Source organism: Drosophila ficusphila, unplaced genomic scaffold (genome assembly GCF_018152265.1).
Source record: "Drosophila ficusphila isolate 14025-0441.05 unplaced genomic scaffold, ASM1815226v1 contig_286, whole genome shotgun sequence".
Classification (NCBI taxonomy): Eukaryota; Metazoa; Arthropoda; class Insecta; order Diptera; family Drosophilidae; genus Drosophila; species Drosophila ficusphila.
This window is the reverse complement of record NW_025064189.1, coordinates 4,493,419-4,520,880: the sequence shown is the minus strand read 5'-3', so window position 1 is coordinate 4,520,880 and position 27,462 is coordinate 4,493,419. Positions and strand designations below refer to the sequence as shown.

Genomic DNA, 27,462 nt, shown 5'->3' with positions numbered 1-27,462 from the left:
TGAGTCTCCTTCGACAGCGTATTTGGATCGTAAACGCTCAGGAGGTCTGCAGTCAAATAGTTCGATCATGTATTCGCTGCTTTAAATGCAAGCCTCGACTAATGACGCAAATTATGGGAAATTTACCCGCAGATCGTCTCCGTGCTCTCCGCCCATTTAGTATCTGTGGCGTTGATTTTTGTGGCCCCGTCTATACGACATTGAAAATTCGTGGAAGGCCTCCTTATAAGTCCTACATAGCGCTTTTTGTTTGTTTTGCGTCCAAAGCGGTTCATCTAGAAATTGTTTCAGATTTAACCACTAACTCCTTTTTATTGGCTTTCCAAAGGTTCGTTGGGCGCCGAGGATGCCCTCGCACAGTCCACTGCGACAACGCGACGAACTTCGTCGGAGCGAGTCGCCACTTCCAGGGCCTTCGGGAGCGCATAGAGAAGGAGGCAGACGCCATTCGAGAATTCGCGTCAAGAAGCGGATGCGAGTTTGCATTCACACCGCCTCGGGCTCCGCACATGGGCGGGCTTTGGGAGGCAGGTGTGAAAACTGCAAAGCACCTACTCCTACGAGCGGTGGGCAGCGCGCTCCTAACCGCAGAAGAGCTGGAGACGGTGCTCGTCGGGATCGAGGCGGCGATGAACTCCCGGCCGCTAGGCGCGCTATCCAACGATCCCAGCGACGGAGAAGCGCTAACACCAGGGCACCTGCTGACAGGCGGGCCGCTATTCCCCATCCCAGCACTCCGGACCCCGGACCAGGCGGGTCTCAGTTGCTTGCGGCGATGGCAACTTGTCTCGTCAGCCAGGCAAATGTTCTGGCGGCGATGGTCCCTGGATTATGTGCTGGGCCTGCAAATTCGGGGCAAGTGGCACCAGGAGCAGCCCAACATCCAGGAAGGACAACTGGTCGTCGTCGCCGAGGACAACCTGCCGCCTCAACAATGGCTGATAGGGAGGATCATCGCCACTCACGCAGGAGAGGACGGCATGGTCAGGGTCGTCGAAGTGAGGACCAGCGGAGGAGGGATTTTTAAGCGGGCCATCCATAAATTGGCGCCGCTTCCAATATGTTGAAGCCGGACGGGCCTTCAACGGGGCCGGTGTTGGCTGAAGCCAGTTTTTCGTTTTTTTTTATTTTTTGAATTGTTAGAATAAGTATCGTTGAATTTGAAGTTTACTGTAAGTTAGTTTAGGGCGAAGGCGGGAGCGCAATAAAGCTTTTGTTCGCTCTCTGCGAGTTCGCTCCGTCTTCGCCAACCTTCGGTAAGCTAGGCTTAAGTATGATTGTGGAGAATAGAGCATTCGTAAAATTGAGTTGAGTTCGAGCGCACACATTCTTTTTTCTCGTTTTCGTCGTTTCGCCAATAAAATTATTAATTAGCCACCCAAGTTCGGAAAATTAAATATTTAGAAAAACGCTTCTAGATTTTCAAAAAGTGTAGTTCTTATAAATGAAATTAAATTATAAATAAATTTATTGCGCTACTTAACAACCCGCAAACATTTAATTGGATGTTTTATAAATGAGTTTATATTTTCAAAACTAAGTGAAACAGAAAAGAATTTTCCGTCTTAATAAATTCACAATTAATATATTTTTAAGAAAATTTAACTTGTAGATAATTATGATAAGGGAATGTTTAAAAGAAAATTCTGGACTCTTTGACTTGTTTTTGTTGAAATGAAAATACGTTTCCGGCTGAGCTTTTGCATTCGAATTTCGGTTTGCTGGTCATGCTCCTATCTATCAAATACTGTATGATATATGTTCGTGCTCGGGTGTATGCACATACTTATACTTATAGAATAATGCATCGCATGTGTATATTAGTTGTTGCTATTTTCGCTGCAGACACGACCAACAACAACTGCAATGGAGCCGAGTCCGAGTGAAATGCAATCTGCGAGTTGGTCTAAAAATAAGCTGCATTTCGCGAATCTTTGATAAAAAGTTTTTGCGTGATGGGACTGATGTCCCCCCTCCCCTCATTTTCCCCCCTCGGATCATCATTACGATTATTTGGCATTTTTCACGCAGGCGTTAAAGCGTTAATTGGGTCATAAATTCAGAGGCACACATATAGACAGGCTTATATATATTTTCCAGCGTATTTTTATATTTTTTATTTCTTGTTTATTGAGCGAGAATCAAAAGCGAAGAGGGAAACTTCCCGAAGAGCCTATTCTGCGGAAATTATTCAATGGGGGATATCTATAAGTTCAAGTTTAAGAACAGCTGCGCCCCAAAAAATCGCCTTTTAATTTGGCACATTTTTAATTTGTCTTCAATTTGGTCGAAGCAATTTAAATGAAATCATGGTTTTTGGAAATTTATTGAAAAATATACAAATGTAAGAAATTGATGCCAAGAGAATGACACTCTAAAATGTATTTTCGGAATGCAAAAACAAATGTTTGGCAGCGTGGAAAAAGGTGTTTCGTTTAACTGACACTGAATAAGAAAAATTAATTTACCAGCTGAACGCACAAATTTCAAGTGAATTTTTTTAAGAAATTATTTAAGGCAATTTTCCACGAGCAGTACGAATACTATATAGTATGTACACTTGTACTTTGGGGGAAAATATGAAAGAAAATATAACCGCAGGCTTTTAAGTGTGCCCCGAAAGAAAAATGAATTCATGTCAAAGACAAAACTATTGAATAAGACTTTTTGGCAGCGTTTTGGCCGTGTTTGCTTGAATGTGGCTCTAACGCAAGTTCGGAGAGATACATGTATTTGCCCGTACAGATGCATTACGTAATGAGTTTTACAGAAATAAAAATTTCAAATGGCCCATTTCCCCAGTGCAAAAGGCAAAAATCAAGTGGAGAACAAAGCTAAGTGAGCTGCGTAAACAAATCACTCGAGTGACACACTTTCCTGTTGGCCTGTCATAAATATTTTGGGAATTTTTCATTTTCAATTTCCCCTTTTGCGGACTGACAGTCGCTGAGATAATTTGTTATCTCCGCGAACCTTTGTCGCCTTTCGCCGGCTGACTTTTGCTTAATTTGACTAAGGATACGACATATAAAACTTGACAGGGGCATTTCGCCAAAAACAAACAAAACACTAAACAAGAGGTGTGCAAAAATATTATATTCTCAGTCTTGAGATTTGAAAGAATTAACTGCAAGAGTTGGATATCTCTTTGACAGAATAGCATACTTTCCGGATCGGAATACTGCATACTTTGGGGACAGACTAGAAAATAATTTGGTAATTAACATAAGCGACTAACAGAATTATAAAATACATCAGAAAATGTTTAAATATTATTCTACCAAGTTTTGATTAAAATTATAAATTGAATTAATATGGTTAAAAAATGCCTAATATTAATCTCATTGAAAGATTAAGGAACAATTTTTATTTAATGCTACTTTAGTTACTTTCTTCAAAGTTAGTTATTTTCTTCAAAGAAACATACAAAAATATTAATTCTAGACACAAAAAATTCAATTAAAAACCATTAATATTGTTTATTATTGTGTTATCTATAACCTCAACACAAAAATGTGTCACCCAATTATAATATAAGTATGTATATATACGCCAAGGTTATGGATAAACCCCAGATGTCGACATGACAAATTTAACACAAACATAATGCCACTTAGCCCTGACCTTAGGCCCATTATTCAGCAATAATACCCATGAAATCCGATGTGCGAGCTGAAGAATCTATATATAATTTGTGTGCATGACAGATTGTTTTCATTTTGTCGCAATGACAAGAGCATTAAAGATCGAGTAAATCTATATGGCGAACACACTTTCCAATGGGACTTATGTGTAGTCCCATTGGTAATACCCGTGTCTCAAAACGATGACATCAGGCGAAAGTGCAAAATGGGCTGCAGATATATGTTGTAGAATTATATAGCCAATTGTGGGACGATTTATGATCCCTCTTCCGCTGCGGTTGCACTTGGATTGGATGGATGACACCCGTGCTGCCTCATGAATGATCTCAATGCCCGAGTATTTCGGCGGTCGGATGCAGAAGAATTGGCACAATCCGCAGATACGAAATTTCGGTGGGGCGTTCTTTCTACTATTTATAGCAACCAGAGTACAACGAAATGTTTTCTTCATTTATTCAGTTGGCTTTTATTCTCGGCATTTTTATAAAGACAAAATCGTTAAGTAAACTAACAGCTATGGTAAACAATCCTTCAATCGTTCGATGTATGTTTTTTATTTTTCTTTTTTTTTTTTTTGGGTCAAAAGGTCGTTAGTATAATACATAGTTTATACAATAATAAAAAGGGATCTGGGATCCCATGGGCGGGTGTTTACCCTCAGTCAGAGGAGCGGATGCTGGATTCTAGATTCTGGACACTGGATCTTTAACTGGGACTTGTTTTCATGTACAGCGTGCTCGGTTTTGTGGATTGTGGCTTGGACTGGATTGTGCTGGGCTGTGCTTGGCTTGACTTGGCTTATGAACATGTCTATAAGAAACAAATAGAGAGTAAATCAAATGGGTGATCGAGTGTTTGCTATTAGTTTGTTATTAGTTTTCGAACCAAGCGAGCTAGAAGAGCGGATAGAAGTTAGCGTCTTTGAGTATATCGAAGGTATCCACAACGGATCGAGCGGGAACAACTGCAGCTGTAGAAGTTGAAGTTGATGGAGGGGATTCTCCAATCTCCTCGATCGAAGACGCCGGGGTTATGCAAACACTCTGGCCAGTACTTATGGTGGATAGTAGATTCTCCTGCGTGGATTCTGGGGTTAAGTTTGTGGACACCGAAACGGGAGCAATCTCCGCCAAAGCGGCAGCCAAAGCTTTATCCAGGTGTGATTCTTCTGTAGCCTGCGGTTGTGTTTCTTCCTTGGCTTCTTCTTTGTTTTCCCTTGCCGCAGTCTTCTTGCGTTTCTTGGTCTTTTTCTTGGTGGACTGCTCTTCGTCTCTCTCCTGGTTTTCAAATTCAGCTATGCCTTCCAAGGATTCACCCATAAAAGCAAGGCTGCTTCTGGGAGAGAAGAGTCCTGATCCTTCTTCATTGGTCAAGCTGCTCTTGGAGCTTCTCCTGGATCGAGTCTTTCTCTTCGGGGTTTCTACTGTTCCCTCCTGATCTTCATTGCGTCGAGTGAAACCGGATTGAGTGTCCGAATCATTGTCATCTCTGAGTTCCTCTTCCGTTTTGGATCCCTTACGCAGCTTCTTCTTGCTCTTCTTTTTTTTGGCTTCTCAGCGGGTAATTCTTCCGGGGGTGCTGCCTCTTCTGGCTGTTCTTCTGTAGGTTCTTCTTCTTGTGGGAGCTCTTCCGGAACCTCTGGTAGAATTTCACGAACAGGACTGCGACTGAAGAGGGTTATACTTTCTCCCCCGAGACTAATTCTTCGATTTTCCAATAATTCTCCATTAGGTAATTCCTCCAATTCTTCATTTGTGTACAATGGCTGCTCCTGATCCTGTTCTCCATTTTCTTTTTCCCCTTCCTGCCAATCCAGTTCCTCCTCCATCTGATCTCCAGCTTCTTGATCTTCAATCTCATTCTCATCTGTTGTATTTTGAGTATTCCCCTCCCCTTCTTCATTGTCATCCAGTCGGAAGTTCTTGCGCCAGTTGTACTCCCTCTTGGGTTTGTAATTCAGGTCCACTTCGATGTCATCTTCCAGTTCTCCCACTTCCAACTTGGGATTGAAACCATAGCGGGTACGCAACCTCGTGGATTGTCGGGCAGCCACATGGGCATCCCCCAAATAGCGCATCTCCGAATCCCTTTCTGGTATCAAACCCAAGGCAACGTCCACATCTGAATGGCGGTTAGCGGAATGAGATCGCTCCAGTTCCCTGGTTTTTGCCCACAATGCGTATTTCTCACTCTCCGAACCCGACTTTTCCCTATCCGATTCGCTGTGATCCGATGGTAGTTGCTCCTGAACCATGGTCTCGTATTCCCTGAGGATCGCCGACTGCTTTCTGTTCTTAATGGCATCGTTGTAGATCTGCTCGATGAAGGAGTCCGGATCGGAATAGGGAGTGGCTCCGCCCACAGCACCATCATCGAATCCGTAGTCAAGGAAATCCTCTACATCCTCCACTTCCTCCCAATCCTGAGCTCCACGGTTTTCATAGCGATCTGCATTCCTCTCAGCCTCCTCACACTCGGAAGTATCATGATGGGATTCATCGGTGGGTTGCGTGCGTTCGTTGTTATCCGAGATTCCCTCATCTAACTCAAACTCGTACTCATCCTCATCATCGATTTCTACAACTGTTTGCCGCGTGTCTTCGCTGTCGTTGGAACTACTCCTCTCGCGATCGAGATTCTCGTGATCTCCAACAATATCGTAGCTCCAAATAGCATTGGTAGAATCGAATTCAGCTGCCTCTGCTTCGGCGGCTAAAACAGCTCTTGCCCAGGAATTCTCATCCACCACCGGACTCTTTGAACCAGAAAAATCGTCTGATTCTTCCGGGTAGAAATCCTCCTTCAACCAAGTTCTTGTACCTGTGAGAGTTCTTACTTCGATTTGTGAGATGTAAACGTAGTCATCACTAGGATACTCCTCCACCGGTTGTTCCTGGGCGAGTGAATAGCGTCGAAAGTGATGGTATTCATCTGGCTCCATTTCACCCATCAAAGCGGAATCCGAAGCCCTTCGCTCGCTGTCCAAGAAGTCGGCATTCAAGTGCCGCGAAAAGTTCTCAAAATTAATGCTCGAGGCGGCCAATCTATCCAGTAACTGATCCTGCAACTCCCTTTTAGCAGACTCTGCTTCGATGTCCTTCAACTGGTTTAGTTCATCTTCCCTCAAGGGAGAACGACTTTGGCTACGCGATCGTTGGAACTCCGCAGTTCGGTGTCTCAAATCATCCAATTGGGCGGCAGATATTTCTTGGGACTCCCCGGTTCTCTCCTCAGGGTAATTTTTGGGTCTGGCACCCAAACGATTATCGGTTAGCGAGTCTAGAATTGCTGCTTGAAGTTCCCTTTGAGCTGCTGCTTGTTCTCGAGCCAAATCCATGCTAATTCCAGGAGATGGACTTCGGGATCTTTGAAACAGAGCAGCCTCCCTACGTAGATCCTTAAATTGATCACTTCCAAGATCCAGGGATTCACCCACGTAAGTGGAGCGTTTGAAACCACTGGCCATAAGTTCATCTTGTAAATCTCTGGCTACTTCGGAGATAGTGCGATCTAGATCTGGATTCTCCCTTGTCATTTCAACCACTCTCTCTAATTCCGAATTAGTTGGGCTAAGCACGCGAAGTTCTACTTCTTCATTGGCATTGTGTAGTTTCTCCAGGGCTTCTCGGTCCACCTCACGTTGTTTAACACTGGCCGCCAAGACACTTTCCAGCTCCTCGCTGTTTTTGCGTAGAGTTCGCAACTCGCTGCCTTCAAGATTAAGCATCAAATGGAAATCATCGGGTTCTTTTTCTTGTGACTGGGATCTTGAGCGAGATGGTGACAAAGAACGCATATCACGAACTTCTACAATGTGTTCCTCCTTCTCCTCTACAAACTCATAGACGTACTCCACTGTCAAGCGGGTTTCCGGTTCCGGTGTTCTTGCTCTTTCCTGCAGAACCTCGAAGAACTGATCATTCTGAGCAATTAGCTTCTCGCGACGCTTTTGCAAACTGTGCTCCAAATTAGCAGCAGTGGGCAGGGGAGATTTGGAACGCGATCGAGAGTGTGACCGTACTCGGTTCAAACGCAATTGCTCAAAAAGTTTGGCCATACTCTCGGGAGTGTCTTCAGGTTCAGTTTCAGTTTGTTCTCTAGTGTCTTCTGGTGGCTCCATAATTTCGATGGAAATGGTGGGTAAAGGAAGTGGAGATTTCGGAGGTGATGCGGATTCTATTACAATCTCTGGCGATGACATTTGATCGTGCAGTTTTTCAAATATCTCATCATTATGCTGAATACGCTTAAGCCTTCGACTTTCCAAGCTCTTTTCTATATTATCCGCAGTGGGCAACGGAGAACGCGAACGAGAACGGGATCTTGACATGGAACGGGCATTCCTTTCAGCTCTCAAGGTCTCCACAAAAAGTCGCATTTGTTCGGGCGTGTTTTCCGGTTCCTCCATGGGTTCATCAGCCATTTCGTTGATCTCAATCACGGGTTGCGGTAGAGTGATTTCCAATCGTGGACTTAATCTTCCATTTCCATTAGTTTCAATTTCCATGGAACCTTCAGAGGCAGAGCGACTCAATCGTTCGGCAAGCTCATCGTTTTGTTTAATCAATCGCTCTCTTCGTATGTGGATACTTTTCTCTAGATTCTCTGATGTGGGAAGCGGAGAACGGGATCGGGATCTAGATCGAGACCTTCCGACAGAAGGCTCCCTTCCCCTTTCTTCTTGGGGAGTAGCAAGCGAAGCCCCTTCAACAGGTTCATATACCATTGGGAGTACTGAATTTCCATTCCTAGCATCATCGGCTACATTTTGTATTTGAAGTTGCTCGTTCGAGGATTCGTTTCCATTCAAGTTTGACTCCAAGAGCTGAAGTACAGACTCACAATTCAGTTCACCTCCAACAATCCCCTCCTGCGTATCGTCAAACACTTCCAACGTTCGCTCCGTGTCCACATCCATGGTATTAGCTACGTTCTTAGGAGTTGGCGAAGGGTTACGAGAATTGGAACGTGATCTCGAGGGGTTTACAGATGCGGTAAAATCGTAGAAGTCACTGAGTCCCTCCATTAACAATCCATACTGATCCCGCCAAGGTGCCGTATCCGGTTGCTGGACATTTATAGTGGGTGTTGATCGCGTTGGCTGCTGTTTCACTGGATTCTGCTCCTGACTGGCGGACCAGCGCTCCGGGTAGTGCTCCATCTCGTCCATTCGCGGACTGCGACGCAAGCCAGGTGATCCACCCCTCGATTGCTCCTCTGTTGCGGAAGAGGTTTGCAACTTTTGGGTTGGAGGAAAAGCGGGGAAAAGCAAGCGAAGGGCGGAAATGGTGGTCATATGAAAAGCAGAGAGGTAAAGCAGTTAGGGCAGTTGGTTAAGCAGCAGGGGATTGGGTAGTAGGTTTCTGGGTTTACTGGGATTTAGATGGTGCTAGTTGGCTGTCCTACGCACTTACATTGGCTTTGTTGCTGTCGCTGGTCTCCGCTGCCTGTGAGTTATCCTTCTCCGTTTCTTTGTCCTAATTGCGATACGCAATAAACCATTGTTAAAGATCCTTCACAGATAGTTCCATTTACTCACCACCTGCTCCTTGGAAATTTGCTGTTTAAGGGCAGCCACAGCCTCTTCGTTTTGTGCCTCGGTTGCCTCCTCAAAAGAGGATGATTTTGGCTCGTTGGTAGCTTCATCCTCCACATCTTCTCCCCTGGAGGGTTTCTCCAGTTCGATTTCCTCCTCGTCTATGGAGAGCGCTTTCTCCCGCTTCCAGAACTCGGTATCCTTGTAGTGCTCTGGAACTACTTCACCCCAGGGATTGGTGCTCTCTTCACCGAGCATTTCCAGAGAACTGGGCGTCTCCACAGGCGGTTGCATGTCCTTTGCTGGACTCCTTTTGTGACGTCGATGGGCCTTAACCCTCAGAGTGGGTTCACTCGTGTACTTGATGGGATTGTAATCCTCCCGATCGCCGTGACGCAGTTCCTCTTCCTCCAGCGAGGTGAACATCTTGAGCTCCTCGTCACGGGAGGCGCGTGAGTCTCTCGAGGAATTGGAACTGCCACTGGAGCGGCGCTTCTTGAAGGCTCTCCTCCTGCCCGAACCGTCTTCCCGAACCAACGGACGATTCTTGATGCCGTCCAGGGATCGCAAGTACTCCTCGGTGTACTGTACATCTGGAACCTGATCTTCTCCTTCGGGCTCTGGGCGTTCGCCTTCGGTGCGGTTGGCCTCATCGGAGGGTTGGGTGCTGAAGGAGGATTTCTGACTGGAGAAGGGTTCCACGGAGGATCCTTCATCGGAAACACCTGGGAAGGTTAGGGTTTTGGACTTCACCAAGTACGCATCTTCGGAACCGCTTCCTTGACCGAATTGGGTTTTCACTTTCTGCACTACTAGAGGTTCTTCTGTTGGTTCTTGGAACCGAGGTGCCGCCACTTTCTTTATGCAGGGCTCTTCCACTACAGGTTCCATTCCGGCGTACTCATCTGCCTCTTCTTTACTGTGCGCTGCTGCCAGTTGTCGTTGCTGTAACATCACCATCTCCTCTTCGGCTTCCAGGAATCTTCTGGCATTCTCCTCGATCATTCGCTGTTTCTGCTCCAGATCCGTTTTGCTGGAGATCAGGCGACGTGACTGTTCTGCAATGGCAATGTCTTCCTCCAGTTCGCTTTCGGTGGCACTCGGACTGAGATCTCTTTCGGCTGCCAGAAGACGCTCTACAATCTCCGCATCCCGCTGAGCCTGTTCTTCATCCTCGGCTTCTTGGCGCTCTCTCTGGATCTCCGCTTCAAAGAGACGACGCTCGGCATCCGCAGCCTCGGCTTCAGCAAGGAGTCTTTCTTCCTCAGCTCTCTCCCTTTGGCGTTCTTTCTCGGCTTCGGCTTGCTCTCTCTGACGCTCTGCCTCTATGATTCTTCTTTCGCTTTCTTCCCGCTCTCGCTGCTCTTCAGCTGCTTGCAGTCTTCGCTCGTTTTCTTCCCGTTCGCGTTCAGCTTCTATCAGCTTTCTTTCATTTTCTAGGCGTTCCTTCTCTTCGATTTCTCGTTGTTTACGATCGCTTTCTTCTGCTTCTAGCTTTCTTCGCTCGGCTTCTCTTTGTTCTTGCAGCTCTTTCTCTGCCTGCTCTCTTTCGCGCTGTCTTTCCGCCTCAATTAGCTTTCTCTGCTGCTCTTCCGATTCTTCCTTCTCCCTTTGCACCCTTAGTCTCTCTTCTGCCAGTTTGGCCTCGGCTTCGGCCAGCTGACGTCGTGTCTCCGCTTCGATTTGCTGTTGTCTTGCCAATTCTGCGGCCAGAGCTTCTCTTTTATCCCCAGCTGGATCCACTCGTATTCCGTTGCTATAGAGGACACCATCCTGCATGACATTTGTTCCAGCCAGAGCTTCTCTTTCCGCCGCCTCTTTGATTTCCCTGTCCAATCTCTCGCGCATTCGCGGCAATTCTTCCGAGTCAGCAGCTGCATCAGCAGCAGAAATCCCGGGATGTTGGAAAGTCCAGTGGTAGAGATGACGGGCCACGAAGGCGAATTCCAAGGCGCCCAAATAGCCAATTAGCAGCGAGAAAAGCAGCTCGCCGACGCCGGTTAGCGCCGTCTCCTCAGCGGCCATTGCGTAATGCCCAAAATCGATTCCGATTCCCCGATTCCGATGCCGAATCCGAATCCTCCAACGCTCGGCGATGCAATGAGAACGAGAATATATATCTCTCGACGGTGAACGACGGCGATTCGGCCAACGCGTATTATATAAAATATATTCACCACGCACTCGAAACACTCACACCACTCACGTTAATGGCCAGATGATTAGGTAATTCGAAAAATATTTAGCTCACTTTCGGCATGCAAATCATTGAACCAATCATCAATATATATAATATTTATTTATCTTTGCTTTTCGACGTTTATGAGAGCGCGAGGTGACGGAAAGCGAAGATTCGGTTCGGAAAATCGCCAGGCGGCGGCGGCACTTTTCACGGGCGGCGGCTCTTGTTTTCCGCTAATCGATCGTCTTGCAACTGATTAATGCCTCGGCGGCGGCAAGTGCCCAATGGGTCGCGAAAATGCTATAGAGAACAAGTGAATCAGCGGCGGCGAGAGAAACCGCCAAGAACCGAATCCGTCCAAATGGCAAATAGCAAACGGCGCTAATTGACGGCCAGGCGAATAGAGAGAACATCCAACAACTGACAAGAAGACATCGCCGCCGACTTTTGTCGCTGGCAATTTGGCAACGCAACACAACACAAATGGCGTTGCCTTTTCATTCGGCTGCACTGCCTCCGTGTCAAATGCCAAAGCAATCGGAATTGGCCAAGGCGGATTTTCTAATCAGTTTAGTCGACGAACGCCCCCCACCACCATTACAGCCGCGCCCCCTTTTCCCTTTTCGCTTTTCCTTTTGGGCGATCTATTTTCGTCTACGCTTCGATTGCCGTTTTCCACAAAACACTTTTCGCCACTTTCTGCTTTGCTCGCAGTTTTCGTGCGGGAGAACAGTCAGCGACATGGCCGTAAATCAGATACGCAAAACGAATTAATTTTGGCTTTCCGATAAAGCATTTCATTCGAGATAAGATATCAAAAAAATCCTTTTTCGATATTAGAATGCTACTGAAGATTTTTAAAAATTTCTATTAAGTTCATATTACATAGGTATAGTATACCAGTGCGTATACGTAATATACTAATATAAAGCTCACATTACGTATACGCAAAGAAAAAGGGAACTATTATAGTTTTTAATTCTTATTTATAAATAAGTAAAATATAAGAATGATTTTTTGAATAAATAATTTTTAAGCCCTTCTTATAAAACTCCTTATTCACCATATCAACAGGTTTGTTCTTTAAAATCAAACATAAATTGTTTAACCAATTATGAAAAAGAGCCAAGTAAAACAAATTTTTTTTTTTGGGATATAGAAGAAAGACCTGATATTCATAGCTTCTACTGTATTTGGTGTTTGCAAATCTGTTTTTCTTTGGCATGGCCAGCGCCTGGGGCCAGGGTCGCCACGCCCCATTTCTCCGCCTCCGAGCGGACTGCACACAAATGTTTGCCATAAATTTCGACTTGGCACTGACACTAACATTGCCAACAGCTTTTGGCCCGCTCTTTTCGCATTTTCACCGACTTCTCTGTTCTGTATTCTCTTCGATGTTTTCTTTGCATTATGCACCGCCAACAATAGAAACAAGCGTAATAATTATTGTCAATTTGCGCATAATTGTGCTCTTGCCCTACATTATAGCCCATCTATTTTTGAATTCCTTTGTTTATTTTTGTCAACTGATTGTCATTAGAAATTGTGCCAAAAATACATCTAATTTATGAATATATAGGTCGTCTGGGCGCAGAAGTATTTACATATTTATCATGGTCTTTTCGCAGCGAAAGCGAAAGTTTTTCTTTGTGATGGGCTGGCAAAATTATCAAAGCAATAAATGAATATAGACGGAATAAGTTTTGAAATTGGTATAATTTGAAAAGAATTTTGTTCAAAAAAGCTTTTGTGATGAATTACAAAATGTAAACTTAGCCACAATATTTTATAGACTTATTTATAATAATGTGAGATGTTATTAATTGTTTATTGAATGGGATGAAACCATGTCATTCAAAAATTGTTTTAAGATTTTTAGAGGGAATTTTGCTAAGATTATTCGAAGATTATTTTGACACAGAACATTTTAATGATAAGCTGTGTTTTAGAATAGAAATTAAATTTCCTTTGGTCGCATAATATTATGTTTTGAATTAATTTTTTTCACACATTTAATTCCACAGCTCAAATATTTTTTATTATATTTATTTATTATTTTAAATAACCGATACCCACTTTCAGTGATTTTAGCAACCTCTGACCTCAACCGATTGACGCTCAATCAAACTTCCGGCTCAATCGCAATGAACTTCCGCTCGACGGATGACAACGCGTCAACAGCCAGTGCTGCCAATGAACTGCCTTCGCCGCTTTGTTGCCACCACAATCGCCAAGTCGCTGCATCGAGGAGCCGGAGGATTGCCCCCAAGTTTCCACCAGTTCCAAAGTGAAGTTCAATGAAAATGCCATAACCTTTGGAAAGGGCCAAGAGCCGCACCTACGCAATAAACTCGAACTGCGTGAGGCGGGCGATAAAAACCAGAACCCGTGACAGTGGGCACTCACTTCTCACACGGACACACTTTCAGTTGGGAAATGACACACACACACACACACACAGATAATATCGCTGGAAAGCGCCCCAAAGTGTGCCACACAATAATTTTCAATTAGGGATCGAGGGATATATAGAAAATGGGAACTGTAGGCTGGGGACTCACCTCATCACAGCCGGCGCAACGGGGCTTCAGCATTTCCGCATAGTGGCGCTCGCAGTAGATTTTGTCGTCGTGGACGCAGTACGTCAGGTCCACCAGCAGCGAGTTGCAGGTGCTGCAGGTGAAGCACTTCGGGTGCCACATCACGCTCTCCACGAACTTGGGAGCCGCCACCACCAACTCGCCGGTGGCTATCTCGTTATCACAGTGCGCACAATGCTCATCGTAGGGGGCATCCTTGATGTAGGCTATTCACCCGGAGGATAATGCAAAACGCAATCAGTTGGGTTCATTTGGGCGGGGTTACTCTTAGGGAATTAAAACTTAAGCAAAGTAGGAATTTGGTTTTGAGGGTAGCAACATATGTTGACTTTTTTATCAGTACTTGAATATCAGTACCTGAATACTAAAAGGATCAATCAAATAGTTGGACATGAATTGGGCATAGAAAACATATTGCTATAATCTCATTTAAGTTTTTTACTTTTTAATATTTTGTTTCTCATTTCTGGTTTTATATTACAACTTTTAATTGCTTGCTATTGTTAAAATGGTAAATTTTATTTTATAAATGTTCTTGGAGATTTGATATTGAAAGAAATCGAAAAATGGTAAACAGGAAGTTTACTAACTTTTAGGAGGTCTGAGATAAATATTTAAATAAACTATTTAACTAACTTCCTATATTATAATCGGATATATAACTCACCTATATCCAGCGCGATCTCGTTCCGCGCCGTCACAAAGTCCTCGAAGGAGGCCTCGTGCTGCACCTCCAGGTGCTTGCAGTGCTCCAGCGAGAGGTCCTGTTTGGGCAGCTGGTACGAGATCTGGCGCTCCCGACTGCAGGCTCCCTCGCTGCCCAATCTAGGAACCACTTCCTCTGGCAGCTGCTCGAAGTACCGGTTGATCCGCGACGAGGCCCTCACTCCGGGAGGAACCCACGTGAATCCCAGATCCCGTGCCTCCACCCCTGAATCCGCTGGAGAGACCAGCTTGAAGCCGAGCCGCTCGTGCACGTTGGTCGTCTGTTGCTGGTAGATGGCATGCGCTTCGCGAGGACATTTGCAGGATTGGCAGGTTTTCCTGGAATCAAAGAAGAAAAGGGAAGATTTAAAATTTAATTCGAATCCCAACTTAACTGAAAAATTAAAAAATGGATTCAAATAACCTTTAATAAATTTGAATTTCTTTTATATTTACTGAGATGTTTTCAAAACCTATTCAGCATTACTTTTAACCTGCTTAAACTTCAGCAATAATTGTTATTGATACTTTGTGATATTGATATTGTAATGATACTTTTTAAAATTCACTTAAGGGAACAAATAAATTAAAATATTTTTCACTACACATGAATGAACATACAATAGTCATTTTATATTTTACACCGTATTCATTTATTGTTTGTAATTGCAAAATTGTTAATATTTTCCACTGTGCGCAGCTTCGTTTTGCTGTGCGCGGGTGGCGCCATCCGGCGGCAGCTTTGCGAACCCCGGCGAGACCTTACCTCACGATGAGATCGTATATTTCCTTCCTATCGAATACTTTGCAGTAGATACTGAGCACGTTGAGGCAGGCGTAATCCATTCCCGTCCACGGAACATCCGAGGAGGCCAGTGCCGCCCACAGTGGGCACTCTGCGTGACGGTCCAGATCGAGCATTTTCACCATCTTACGCCACTTTTAGCCGCACTTTGAACTGGGGGTTTTTGGGTCTTTATCTGTATCTTTATCTGCTTTTGCTTCTTTTTATTTCTATTACTGTTACCGCTTGTCTTAATGAACTTGGCTTTCATGTGTTTATGGTTAAATATCTTTTCTTGTTGCCTGACTTTGCACAATTTGTCGGTTCTTCTTTGGTGATTCGCTCTGCCACCTCCACGAAAAAATAAAAAAGAGGAGAAACTCGCGGTTTAGGTTAAATCACCTTTCATTCGGCACGTCGGTCTGCGTTATTTGCTCATTGACATTTTGATTAAAGTGCTTATCTGACCTTTGTTCTGCTACGATTTGTTTACTATGGGAGAATTTCATTTTACTCAAGAGAGGAATTCTGCAGACTGGGAATTTCTATAATTGCTTGTTTACTTATTTTTCAATTAGGGCTACAAGCAAAATAATCGCAATCATAAATACGCCCACACCTGCGGAATTGTGCGTAAACACGATATAAATACACAGAAAGTCAGGAATTAGATTATGAATCAGCCTTAAAAGGGAATTTGTCATTTTAAGAAGGTGAACAATTCAGCATGCTTTTTTAATAAATTTTATTTTGGAAACAAGCTTCTACAAAACACCTGCGATTAAATAACTCCCCTTCAAACACTTTTCATGGCAAAACCATTTTTACTGTTTGCGACCCCAAAATTTGAAATTATGATATATGAGCTCCCTTTTTCCCAGTAAATTATTAAACAGAAATACAAGTGAAATAAGCTCACGATTATGGGGCTGCCCGTTTGGCTGACATTTAACGAAAATAAAAACGCCCCAAGCAATGAAATAAAATAAAAGGTAGAAAAGCATCTTTTGATAAGATTAATAAAGGTCTCTACCCCCCACAATACACACACACATATACACACGCATACCCACACACACACGCACAACTCCTGGGTAGGATTGGCCACCAGCCATCAACGTGTGTGATGTCATCAGTGGGGCAACTGGGGAACTCAGAACTGGGAGCTGGGAACTGGAAACGAAAAACCGAAAACCCAAAACCGAAATTGCCAAATTCCATTTGCTCAATCATCGACGGAGGCCAAACTGCGTTAGCGTTCAAAGTAAGATAAGCCGATGTGAGTTCTTCCACCTAAATGGAAACCAAATGGAAACAGGGTTGGCGATTGTCCAAATGGTTCCTTCAAACGGAGGGTATATGCTATATACTATATAGTATATGTGGTATATGGTTTTGAAATGTCAGTTGTCCCATTATGGTCTTGTTCGGGAAAATGAGGAACTGTTTGCTAATTGCTCACGACTTTGATGCGGAAAAGCTCAACAGGTTTTGATTTTACTGGCCAGAGGGGATTTGTCCCAGGTAATGCAAATAAATTGAATAATTTAATGCGAGCAAAAGTGAGTGAGTCATGTACCTATGACACACAAAGTGTAGGTTCTATCAAGATCTACATACGAGTATCTAGTCCACTTTATGTTTACATTTTGCGAGTCCAGAGGAACATGAGGAACACTCTAAAATTAAGTGGGCTACTCAGAAACAGTGATAAGATTTCAGTGGAAAAAACGTAATATTGAGGGTAGAAAAATGTCTGTTTTGGGTTGTTATCTTTCTTAATACAAATACAAGTTTTATCACTAATTTATCAATTGAGGAAGCAATCAACAAAATTATTTGTATTTGGTCATAGATTAATTATAACGGAAATAGATTTTACAAAACCAAAATAAATCAAGAAATGGAACAACTAATCAGTTTTGCATTGAAACAAAAATCTGAACGCATAAAGAAGAAAATTTTCCTTCGGAAATGTCATTTCCCGTAATTGATGTAGAAACAAATTCAATTTGACAGATTTCCAAGTACAGATAGATCACACGGGCAGAATCTAAAATTAAGTACTGAAATGAATTTAGAATGCCCGCAGCTGAGTGGGGGAACTCAGACTTTTAATTCAGTTCGGTTTTTGGGACCTTGGGGAAAACACATTTGTTTGAGATAGCTGACAATGCACCAATGCGGGCCATATGTGCTAATATGGCCAACAATTATTCCTGTTCTCCCAACATCGTTCGTTATCTATATAGAAGTATCTGTTGTATCTCCCTGTTTGCTTTCATTTTTCAGTCGAGAAGAGATGCGCAGCGTTATCGCTGAATAAACAATTAAAATGCCATTAAAACGTGTTCATTTCAGATTAGAGTTGTCTCAGCTGTACTGACGCGACTTTTTTGTCATATCAAAAAGCAGACGCCAAAAAGCGAATGCTCTGCGTTTTGCCATCTGGCAGATTTGTGTTTAATTGAAACGGGCAATGAACAAAAAAAGAGCATCATAATATAACAATAACTGATATCGTGTGGTGTACAATCAACAGAAATGCGTATGAAAACAAATAAAACTAGTTTCGGGGCCGAAACTTTTCCCAGATAAATGTAATTAAAAGCTAAAAGTTTACTACAGTGCGAGTCATAACCGATGAAAAAGGTTAAAGGGTTTCGAGCTGGAGTATTGAGCAATGACTTTACGATTTTAATAATTTAATGACTTTGGCGCTCAACAGAGCTATTCAATATCATTTTAAATTGGAAAACGTAACAAAATTATTGGCAATGTCTAAGAAAATGTAACCACAATATCTTAACATTAAAACTTTTATTACAATATAGTCAATGAACAAATTGTAAATTAACGATATTTACTTATTCAACTAATAAAAAGTACAATTTCTTTTTATACAGATTCGGTGACATTGCACTCACAAATTTAATAGCAATTTGAAAATGTACTTTAATGTAATTTATAATACCATTAATGTAAGTTTTAATAATAATTATGTCATGTAATTTTAGTAAAGTGTTAATAATTTAAATCTTTTTGTTCGCAACTGAGCATTTTCTAAATTACTGACATATTTAAATTGGTAAAGTTGTGATCTATTTCTGGACTAGGATTTGTTTATGCAGTATCTACTTCAGAGCTATAGATTTCTGTCAATTACTGTATGCTGAAAACAAACTCTCGCACAGATAGACATTCAAACTCGGCGACAACTTTTCTTGTTAGGCCCCGCAGCATTTCGCATTTCGCGATGGGAGTCGCAGGAGAAGGGGGAGGGGAGGGGAAAGTGGGGAAGTGGGGGTAGGTAACCCGGACCCACAATTACAATTGATAAGCCCCAAAGTCACTTTCGTTTATAGAGAGACAAGCGCCGTGCGGCAACCGCAATTGGAAAAGTTTTGGGGCTACGCTCCCTGTGCCATCGCTTTCCACTCCTCCCCCGCAAATTTTCCTATATCCTTCCGACTGTCGTTCCATTTTCGGCGGCGGGAGAGCAATCAGCATTGTTTGACCAACAATTTGCTTGTGCCACCTCCCGAAAAGCGAAACCCAGAGCGCTAAAACCTCCCATCTAGCAAGAGGGCTTTTCCGCAGGAAAGGAAATCCAATTTTCCGCAGTAATTGCACTAACATGTTGCCGCTGTAAACAATAAACAATAAAGGCTCTCGCATAAAAGTCAACGTTGGAGTGCAACAAATCTCAATTATGAGCTGTGGTCCCAGTTGCCACGCCCCCTAGTTTCACATCCCGCCCATCCACGCCCACTGCCACCCACTGAACTCAAGGTAAGGTGGCTGAAGGGGGGAAAGTATAGTTCTCTTTTTCGCTTTCGATTAAACGACTTTTAATGCGATTACCCCAACAACAACAGAACAATGCACTTTACTGTTGGACGCTCAGATTGCCCTATATAAAGTAAAGTATAGTTATGTGCCCCCTCTCGTCTAAAGCTGCACTGAGAAAAATACTACAATAGAACACATATAACGCTTTTTTTTTAACATAAATATATTCATACCATAAAAGTATTTATACCAAATTAAATCAATACAATATCATTTTTTCACTTGCATCACTTACAGTGAGAAAAATTTAAAGGAAGTTGGTTTGCTGTTTATTTCTAACAAATAAAATACAATTTCCGGTCAACATCTGATAAAATCTTAAGCCCCTAATTAATCATTAAATAATTAATTAGTCTTAAAATGTATTTTACATTATAAGCAGATTACACCATGAATAACCATGAAAAATACAATTAAAAAAACCGGTATTTTAGTGGCTTTTTTCTCTATGTGTATTCTTAAATACGGGTTATGTGCGTATGGCCACCGCTAATTGAATCAGTGAGTTGTGATAGCCCCTCCGTCCCGCTGCTTCCCGACTGCTGCCTCACTATCATTGGACAGGTGGGATAATTAACATATGCACTTCAGTATGCACAACCCCCTTTCGCCCTCTTCCTCCCCCTTCCGGAAAAACGCCTCCCCTTTTTTTTCCCATTTGCGAGCAGAGCTTAGTTGATATTTACGAGCACGGGGTTAAACTCAAAGCTGTTGGGGCAACCGGACAGAAGGCAGATGGAATATTCTTTAGCAACAAATTGCATTGTGAATTATTACAACCTTGCGGGGGTTCCCACAGAGATGAACCGCAAATGTCGCTGCATAAATCACGACTAAGCCAATACGATTTCCAAAGGGAAATACGCCAGCGAGACAACAGGAAATTGTATAATATTTATTAGGCGAAAAAGTAGGTTAAATAAAGGTAGGTAAATATTATAAATATTTAAGGAGATTGCATTTTGAACTTAATAAAGCTAGAAAAACAAATCCAGTTTATAAAACAAAAACATTCTGAAGGTTTAATAAAAATGAAAATTATATTAAAAGCAATTTAAATACAATAAAAATTGTCTAATGTGAACTGAAATTTCTTTACCCAAAGGTTTTATGGGTTGCTAATCAAATATACAGATAACACTTAGGTAAGGCACCATAAAAGAACTTCTATTATAAAAGAACTGATAGCTCTGTTCTTCTTTTGCCCCTAAGAACTCACTATCAATCTGAACGATCGCAGGGCAAACACCTCATTACCCAGTTACTTTGTTTACTTGATTTACCACCGTTAATATTCTGTTATTTATTATGATTTATAATGCGAGTATGTGTGCTTGTGTGGGGCTAGTCCACAATCATCTTCACTTTATTGTCTCATCAATCTAGCGAGAATAAACCTCCCATTAACCCATTGAGCTGTCAGCGTGACCCAAAAAGCTGGATCAGTGAAATGGTGGAAAAAGTCTCCGGATTCCCGGGAACTATTACGGTTGAAGATCACATCGCACAAACATTTATCACTCAGCACTGATGCAAAAAATTTTCCCTGGCTTACAGTTCCGCGAAATCTGGTCACAATGTGTTACAAAATTGAGAAAAGCGCAATGGGCCGTGGAAAAAGGGAAAAAGGAAAACAAATGTCAATGTGTGGGGTAAAATTAAAAAAAGAAAGGCGGGGGAGTAAATCCAAACTGACTCATTTTGGGGCAAGCCAAAAATGTTTAACCCAAAGGAACAAATTCTTCTCTTCGGTGCGATTTATTTTAATTCCCGTAATTGACATTTGCATATTTTGGTAATAATAATAAAAGAACCAGAAACCGCACTGCAGAATGTAAACAAATCGTGGCATTTTGTTTTGTTTACGAATCAAATAAATGTTTAACACTTCAGATCGAGCAAATATTCGCGCACCGACGTCAGGCCTCCAGCAAGTCAATGGCCAAGTCAAGAGGTGAGTATACGAAAAAAGGTGCAATTAAATTTAATTAAATTTATTTTAAATTTATTCCACAAACACCGCAATACCGACTGATGAAAACGCGTGCGAAACGCGCGCAAGTCGCGAGAGAGAAACGCCAGCAACCGCACTGCTACACAATCAAATTCTAACTGAACGCTGCTGCGTCGGCGTCGCTGTCTGCGCGCTGCGGTCGGCAGCCGAAGCTCAGCATAAACGCACGAAGCTGCCGAACGAAGAATGAAGCTGTTAACGAGAGAGGTGAGGCGGGGAGCGGTATAGTAAGAGAGGTGGGAGGCGTGCTCCCCATAGGTGAGGGAGCGATAATGACACGGCACAAGTGTGCTCTGCTGCAATCGTGGGGGCGAAAGGGGGAAAGGGAGTGAGAGGGAGTGAAGGGAGCCGCAAGAACCGCTTATTAGCCATGCATTGCATCGGATTTTTATGGCGCTCTTCATTAACACACAAATACACACATACATGGGTTTGGAGTGACAATGTAGTGGGAGTTGCAACTCCAACACTGAGAAAATTAAGCAGAGAAATAAAACAGATATTGGAGTAAAACTACAAAGAACATTTGAAAGAACATTTCGCTTGATAAGATTTAATATTTATTTATTAAAATATGTACAGGATAATATTAATGAATGGGATTTTAGTCAGCTAGTTTATTTAATTTCTAAATTTATTTAAAACTCTGTGTTCCCTAACCTAAGTTAATGAGTCAACAGGTAGTGCGCTTGGCTGGCGAAGCGCTTAGATAGTGGGTTTTTCGGGGGGGAGGAAGTGAGGGGGAAATGGGCGAAAACGACCGGAGGGCGCTAGGGCAATTCCGGCAAATTAATGGCCAACGGTCCCTGCACTTATTACTCGAAATTTAAACCAAGCATATGCACCTTCTGGCTTTCTTCCCCCGGAAGGCGGTCAAGGTCGTATTGGATGACCGACCCTCCAACCCTCCGCCGTCCCAATGGCCCCATCCATTTATCAAAAGCGTCTGCGACATTTTTCCACACTTTGACTTTGATTGCCACATGTAGCAGGGAGCAGACATGAAACAAATTCCGAACTGCAATTATTTATAAGCAGAGAACGCAACTAGCTAAAAGGCCAACTGTCGTTGGCGGTGGCAAGAGGGGTAAGCTGGACAGAATCCATAAAGCCAGCACAAATGGGCCATAAAATGTCAAAGGACGTAGTCGCACGGAAAATTGTGGGGGCTGCGATGGTCAAAGAGTATAAAAATATGTATATTCATGTTTTATTTACATGTTTTTGGATCCATAAACTTATTTAAAAACCATCATAAATTGGGGCATAAATTGATAATCTTTTAAAAGGACTATTTGACATTTAACCTTGCTGTAAAGAATTTCAATTTTTATAAAGAAAATAAAGTTTGGGAGAATACCCGTATATTGAAATGTAATTTGAATCAGCATAAATTATGCTTTCAGCATGTTATAAAGAAAATATTGTTTTCCCTGTGGTTCTGGATATGGTCAAACCTAAATTGAAAATAAACCAAATAATATTCAAATTACCAGCTCTTTATTTATTTTTTCTAGGAATTCACCTTGATTGAAGAGATACAGTTGTTATTAAATCATTTGGGCGATGTTTTCTTGAACAACAGCCCCTCGAAGCACAATTTAGGACTACGCAACTGCTTTAATAATATTATGATGCCATTGGATTCGCTTTGCTCGCTTCTGTTAGCGGCACTTGGTCAAATTTGTGTATTTGCACTAAAAATACACAAAGCCTTTGAGTGGGTGGGATGGTGTGCCCAAAGGCGGATGAGAGGGGGAGTGGAACCGTTTGATTGGTGTGGCCAAGTGTTTTCATTCATGGCGCACAGGCACGAAAAGAGTCAACACACCCATCTCGGTCGCAATGTCGTCCGTAATTTATGAAGATTTTTTCCCCTCGCTTAATCGTAAATTTTAATGATTAATTTGCTGAATTGTACAATAAAATCAGGCAACTAATGTCCCCTCAATTGACGTCTGTATTTGCATCTATGTTAGTATCTTTGTATCTGTATCTATATTCGTCGGCAAGATTGATGAGCAACGTTGGCCCGACAAAGTTCAGGCTCCAGCTGGAAACCACTTAATTAGAGGCTCACGAAAGTCCAGGTTCCACATCCAGCACATCCAGGTAGTTTCTGCGGCGGTGTCGCCGCAATGTCTGTCAACTTGATAAGCAGCCGCATTAAGTGTATCCACAGCCACACACGAGCTGTCTCGCAGATACAAAGATACTATACACACACATTCACTGGCGAAATGCAAAACGTGACTTTGGCGAGGCGGCTGATTAATGGACACCGAGTCGGCCCAAGCTAAAGCGCCGGAACAACTCGCCGAAGTGCATAGCCAATGTTTTCAATGTATCCGGATAATGTATCTTCTTTTGGCAGCACATCGATTACGGCTAAATACGCGCATCGTTCGCATGCAGCACGTGATCTTATCTAAAGTTTTTGCCTTGCAGCTAAAGTATAAGTATTTAAGTAATAAAAGTCTTTGAAGAGAGAGATAAATGCATAATATAATCTTTGGAGGCACAAGATTAAATCACTTGTATCTTTGAAAGCAGAATGTCGAATTGTAGAACTGAATAACTCCTCAATATAAACGAGTGTTAACACAAAAACAGTGAAGATATCTTAATCCTCTTTAATTTGAAAATACTTTTCATTTGGCCATATCAGTCTTTTTAAATAAATTAACATGCCCATTCAGCCCGCATGAGGTCCATTCGGATTTCCCATTCAAAAGCCAATATTAAGTGCACATGCAGATGCAATTGGGCATAACTCGGCCCATTTATCATCGGCACTCGGGGGCAGGTAAACAGCTGTGGGAGAAACCTGGCTGGCTGCTTGTTTGTTTGTTTGTTTATTAACCCACCCATCAGAGCCACCTTTTGATGCACGAGCCTGTCGTTTGTTGCTTTTAATTACACGAACACGCAAAAACAGCCAAAAGGAAATTACATTTCATTGCGTTGTTCGGTTAAAAGGAGATACAGATACAGAGATATAAAGATACAGAGATACAGCTACAGATGCTGTGGATGGATACATGTATCTGCCGGCTACATTTGGCTTTTGTCGCTGGCCGCAGGTGTAAATGGCTCGAATGGCGACCCATTAAGGCCATCTTTCTACATTCGATGCTTTTTCTTTTTCCTCTAAAAGGTTGCTACAAATGCCGTCTTACTTTTTAATGGAATCTATTTATTTATTTCTTGTACACATAACATACTATATAGTATTTCTAAGGCTTTGACGTTTGCTTTGATTCGTGGAAATTCACGTTAATGCCAGCGTCACATTAAGTAAACACACAAATAATTCGCCTTTGGCTCGTTTTCCCAATGTTTATTGTTGCCCCAACCCAAGTACAATGATCATTCGTCACTATTTCGACTTTTACGCTGGCCTTTGCCTTTGGCCGGCAAATGTTCCAAATTGCTTTGTTGTCAAAAAAAAAATGGTTCGCCAATCGCGTTTCGGTCGAAAAGGCATCTCACGTGGGGCAAGGCGGGTTATTTATGGGGAAGATCTCGTGGGTTTTGCATAACCTATTTGTATTTTTTTAGGTGGAAAGTTGGGCTACAGAATATTTAAAAAAAAAAGCAAAATTGTACTTTTCTTTTTATATAATTCGAGTGGGTTTTTTGTTTCCCACAAATCTAATTGGTACTTAAATAACATTGTACTGTATTGATTAATTTTGTTCTAAGCCTCTAAGCTATTTTTATAAAAAGCGTAATCCAGAATTCCACTTAGTATTCCATCAATAGCATTTCAACCCTAAAGATACGCAATCGTATTTAATTAAATTGAATTCTTTAATTTGATTTGGCTCTTTCGGCAGATACTTCTTGCCGGTTAAATGGGATGCCGTTAAAATCTGATACCGCAGAGTGTGAACTTATGCAAAACAGCAGCCGAGAACGAGAAGAAGAAATGCCAAAACCAAAGTGGAATTTATCTGAGTTGCCCATGTTGTTCTTGGCCTTTTCTTCGCCGGCGGCAAGTGCCAAAAGATTGATGCCCAATTAAAATACTTTGTTGGGCCGCGGGGCAATCCATTAGCCGATAATTACCACCTCAATAACTCATAAATAGCTGAAACGGCAGATCTTTCCCCCTTTCCTCCCTTCCTTCCTTTATTCCCACAATGTTCCCTCCATTTTCCCCCATTTTCCATGCTCACCATTGTTGCTCCGGACACCTTGCTGTATTTTCCGACGTGTTCGTGACCATGGCATTGGACTTTTTTCGCCGAATGGCCATGTGGCGTTCGCGGGTGGGAAACTTTGGCTGCTTCTTCACCACTTTCGGTTGCACTTGGAAGACGTCACTCGGACGCACCTTCAACAGCATATTGTTTAAACTTTAACTTCAGTTTTAGCTCCGACTTGGGCACGCAACTTAACTTTACAAAAAAACACAAACAATCGAGGGCACATGGGCTGTCAAAAGCGTTTTCAACTTGGCTGCCTCTTCGCACAGCGGGTTTCACAACTTTAAGGCCGTTTTAAGATATGCACATACATTGCACATATAATTAAGCAGGGAAGCTTGTAACTCTACTTCACACAAATAATTATGAATATTTAAATTTTAAAATGTATAGCATGGATGTAACATAATTCTAAGGCGTTGGCAAAGTGCTTTGATAAATTACTTTAAAGATAAGATCTTTGCAATGTTACTTTATGCTTATTTAATAAATTATATACAACTTTGTATTATTTATTATGGGAAACTGTACTTGATTTTGTAAATTATTTTACAAGTTCTATTTTTATTTGTATAAATTTATATTTACATTGATAAAAATGTTAGAAAAAAATTTTTGTTACTGCAGAATTTTATAATTTTCCAGACTTTAGGCCCGCTGATTAAGTTTTCCGATCCCTTTAGACACCGTCATACTTTATATATTTTAACAGACTGTACGATGCGTTGCACGAAAAAGATTTTGATTTTGATAAGAGCAATTGACGTTTGGGCAAACACTCGCCGTGGAAAAGAGAGAAAATTCAAAGTCGATAAGGTGCTGACACATCGCGTGCTCTTCGCTCCACCTCCTTGTGTATTTTTACAATATTTTCTTATAAATTTAACTTGAATATTCATACGCTCTGTGACACAGCCCGATCGTGTGGGCCACTGAGTAACAACTGTTTTAACAGTTAAACAATGCAATTTGAGCTCGTCTCGGAGCACGAAAAAAACAATACAAATACGAAAAAAAAATAAATCGGCAAACTCGAAACGAGCACGCGGCTGTTAGAGAGATCGTCAATGCATAATACATATAAAACCAACACGAGCTCAACCCCGATCGTCAGTCGTTCAGTTAGTCAGTCAGTCAGTCAGTCGGTCAATCAGTCAGTCAGTCGGTAAGTCAGTCAATGTCGAAGTTTATTGCTCAAGTATAAGCCCTAAAAAAAAAAATAAAAGAGTCATAAAAAAACTGCACGCGTCGGTCGAAAGCTTGAACTTGAGCTGAACCAAGAAAATTGATGTAGCAACCGCAGCGGAATCGTCATTTGATTGAAGAATCCACATAATATCGCAATCAATTCAATCAGAATTTCTAAAAGAATGCGGTGAACCCTTTGGTAAATCTAAAAAATCAAGTCAAGGTTTTTAATTATTTAATAATTGCCGCTGCGGTGGGAGAAATCGAATTGTAACGAGGCGAAGGTTTTTCAAGGGGAATAATTGGGTTTAATGCACTCACTAAAGCATGAAAATGATTACTTACTTAGTTCATTATCACCTTTGTCGTTGACTAATTATTTAAGCTTACACAACACCTTTTTAGAATCATCATCAACCAATTAAAAAATATCAACACCCTAACGACGAATTACTCAATGCAATTATTAATCTAAATGCCTGAATTAACAGGTCTTAATCGCATATATTAATTTTGCTACTGAGCATTTATGTTTTTCAATTACCAATCCCATATAAATATTTTACATTTATATTTTTATTTTTTGAAAGTTCCATCTACATTTGCCACAGTGTTTATTTTCACACCATAAATGTTTCCGGCGTGATCTATGTTTTCATCACACGAATTTAATAACACGATCATTAAAAATTACCTACATTTTATTTGGAAATGGGAACTTTTCCAAATATCTTTTTTTTATAGTT

General features: G+C 41.9%; 2 protein-coding genes across 5 annotated transcripts in view; both read right to left on the bottom strand.

Annotated features, from left to right (window-relative positions):
• Positions 1-27,462, bottom strand: part of LOC108089523 (four and a half LIM domains protein 2) — a 69,380-nt gene that overhangs the window by 20,846 nt on the left and 21,072 nt on the right. Inside the window, exons 1-4 of one of the 4 annotated variants that reach the window (XM_043207768.1) lie at positions 21,332-21,407; positions 15,434-15,802; positions 14,630-15,006; positions 13,924-14,168 (exon numbers count right to left, since the gene is read on the bottom strand). In XM_043207768.1, coding sequence (XP_043063703.1) covers positions 13,924-14,168; positions 14,630-15,006; positions 15,434-15,597 — 786 coding nt within the window. In that variant the 5' untranslated portion in view covers positions 15,598-15,802; positions 21,332-21,407. Of the gene's footprint in view, positions 1-13,923; positions 14,169-14,629; positions 15,007-15,433; positions 15,803-21,331; positions 21,408-25,498; positions 25,684-27,462 lie in introns of those variants that run through there. The other 3 variants (XM_043207767.1, XM_043207765.1, XM_043207766.1) reach the window with 3 other exon arrangements.
• LOC108089529 (trichohyalin-like) lies at positions 4,086-12,317 on the bottom strand. Its single transcript, XM_017187863.2, is given in 4 exon segments — positions 4,086-5,190; positions 5,193-8,883; positions 9,059-9,121; positions 9,184-12,317. Coding segments are annotated over 4 exon segments (6,429 nt in total). The 5' UTR covers positions 11,206-12,317; the 3' UTR covers positions 4,086-4,537.